Source organism: Malania oleifera, chromosome 3 (genome assembly GCF_029873635.1).
Source record: "Malania oleifera isolate guangnan ecotype guangnan chromosome 3, ASM2987363v1, whole genome shotgun sequence".
In the NCBI taxonomy this organism is placed as follows: Eukaryota; Viridiplantae; Streptophyta; class Magnoliopsida; order Santalales; family Ximeniaceae; genus Malania; species Malania oleifera.
Window position 1 is genome coordinate 126,241,225 of NC_080419.1, and position 2,934 is coordinate 126,244,158.

At 40.6% G+C, this 2,934-nt stretch overlaps 1 protein-coding gene across 1 annotated transcript; it reads right to left on the reverse strand.

Moving 5' to 3' along the window:
* Positions 1-436: 436 nt before the first annotated feature.
* Positions 437-2,170, reverse strand: LOC131150381 (polygalacturonase-like). Its single transcript, XM_058101067.1, has 4 exons — positions 1,646-2,170; positions 1,137-1,426; positions 793-1,021; positions 437-655 (listed from the first exon to the last, which is right to left on the reverse strand). The coding sequence occupies exons 1-4, from the start codon at positions 2,111-2,113 to the stop codon at positions 437-439; spliced, it is 1,206 nt and encodes a 401-aa protein (XP_057957050.1). The 5' UTR covers positions 2,114-2,170.
* Between the last annotated feature and the right edge of the window lie 764 nt (positions 2,171-2,934).

The following is a 2,934-nucleotide window of genomic DNA, read 5'->3' on the forward strand; positions in this document are numbered from 1 at the left end:
AACATTTCTGCATTTAAGAATATTTTATCATATTTTTTTCTAAAAAGACAGATAAAAAAATTAAGTAGAAAATGAAAAGCAAAATTCAAACTCTTGCTGCACAAAAGCATATATATAAAGTAATTAATTATTTATTATTCATTCATTCAATAAAACAACAAATGGTGCAGTATTGAGGGGAACGCCCATTCACATTTGGGCTTTACAACCTCATCGAAGCCCAATGGGCCGCTGTGTTACCGGCCCAAGCCCAAAACACGACAAATAATTGTGTATTTTTTTTTTTTGGACCCCAAGAGTAGAGGGACAAAATTACAAGAAATAAAAATGAAAATAAATATATGATCTTTGGTTATAGCTATTCTATTGTTTGTTTTTAGTAAAATTATGAACTATATATATATATATATATATATATATATATATATATATATATTTAGAGACAGGTCTTGGGCTCAACAAGACCCAAAGCAATGCCGCCAGCGTTGACACAGGAAGCTACAGCCGGACGATTCTGGTAAGTGAGTTTGACATTCTCCATTCGTATTCCGCTGCACGGACTCTTTGGACTGCAATCAAATTTAACTGCAACTTCTGTCGCCGATGTCCCGTGAATATTTTCATAAATCACATTGCTTATTTTTATCCCGGAAACCTGTCAAATTAAAAAATAATATTAAATTAAGTTAACTAGAATTTGATGGATGAGAACACTAGTGGGTCCGCCTAGAATTCAATTTTTTTTTAAAATAAGAAAATTTGGAATGTTGGGAATGATAATTAATTAATTACCTGGCTGGGGCAATTCTGGTGGCTGGGGCAGTAATTTTGGTCGATTACGATGGGGTTTTGGACATTTGACATGGTGGCTTGCTGAAAAATCACGTTCCTGACGAAGCCGGTGCTGGGCCGGCCCCACGACTTTATTCTCACGCCGTTCTCCGTACCCGTAAACGTAACCGTTTTAACTGTCACGTTCTGCACCCCTGGCTCTTTCAGCTCTTTCCCCAGGCTGCCAATGCTGCATTCCCAATTTCACATTTTCATTTAGTTATTAAAATCAAAATCATTTAATTGCAATCAATAATGGTTTAATTGATGAAATTTGAATGATGATGAATTAGTGGATTACGTACCTAATGCCATGGCCAGGCCCGCAGGCGACGTTTTCGATCCAGAGGTTGGAAGTACCGGGGCCCACCGAAACACAGTCGTCGCCCGTTGAGATGGTGGCACCGGAGATTGTGACACCGGTGGAGAGCTCAACGTGGATGCCGTCGGTGTTGGGACTGTCCCCCGGCGCCGTCACCCTCACGCGCTGCACCTTCACGTTCCGGCACTGGTGTATTACTATGTGGAACATTTGGCTGTTCACCGAGGCCAGTCCGCTGATCAGTATCTCCTCCGAATTCGAAAATTCCAGCGACTGCGTCCAAATTGATCAATTAATTAATTAACCAAAACCCATTTTATGACATGAAACTCTGAATTGAACTACATTAATATTAAGATGATTAACAATTATTTAATTTTCGAATTTTGAATTAAATACTGGCGGCGGTTGAAGTGCTAGTGATTAAACCGAATTCATTAGCACCCACCCCGGTTGGTTACTGAGAAAATAGAGAGAAAATTCAGTACGTACCGTGGCACCGGGACAAGAAGAAGCCTTGCCGGACTTTTTACAGGCCCAGACTGCGGAGCCCTGGGCTTCAAGAGTTCCGCCGAGGAGGGAGACGCCGGCGACGGCTTCGAAGGTAATCCAGCTTCCGACACTGCCGAGGGCGCGGTAGTTGGCGGGACCGACGAGGGTGCCGTCGATGCGGAAAGTGGTGGCGCGGTTTCTGCAGGAGTGGCCGGTGAAGAGGAGGGGCGTTGCGACCAAGTAGCGGCCGGGCGGCACGTATATCTGGGCGGGGAAGGCTGAGGCGCATGCGGTGGCCCACGCACGGACGAACGTTTGGGCGCAGTCGGTGCGGCCGTCGGGTCTGGCTCCCAACTTGACCACGTTAATTTGGGTTAATGCGCCGCCACCTGCATTAGCCGGGTCGAAGCAGAGGAAGAAGAACAGTATGAGAATTGAAAGCAGAGCGCAACTGTTGTTGTTCTCCATTTGCAGTCTTAATTTTGGTTACAGTGCGTTTATGGAGAGAGTGGGGAGAGGAAGTTGAGATGGGATGAAGGTGGTGGGAAGTGTGGGGAGTTGAGGAGGTATTTATAGGGGCGTGGATGAAAGAGTTTAATGGCATGTGGGGTACAAAAAGGAAATATGGAAAATAAAATGAAGCCCCTTTGTCTGCCGAACTTTCCATGACTTGCTTCGGGCGCCATTTCAGGGGAGCAGATTATGGTCTCCTTCAACTTCTTCTTTTCATCTTCTTCTTCTTCTTCTTCTTATTAATTATTTTTTTTGTTTTCTATTTTATATTAATTAATAATACAATAAATTATATATATATATATATATATATATTAAGAAATAACACTTCAAAATTGTGAACATAAATTTACATAATTCAATAATATGTCTACATTTATAAAGTTTAATATATTATGTCGTATAGTTATATTGGACCATAACTCTAACACACTGTACTATATTCTTATACAATGTACTGTGATATGACTTTATTTATAATAGTTTTTAAGTATATATCCTCTATATATAAGACATAACTCAACATTATATATATATATATATATATTTATATACATATAATATGGTTTCCCCGCGAAAAGGCTAGTATTAATGGTTATTGAGAGGTGTGTGTTGAAATCGATTTACAAAAATGGAATTAATATAAGGTCTAGTAGCCAACATTCAAGTTTATTTTTGACATTTAGCTAGGAATATATTATATGTATAGGAGTTAGGATGGGAAAATACCAAATCTACTGCCTGCCTGCGCCTGCCTAGCTACATATCTACCCTAG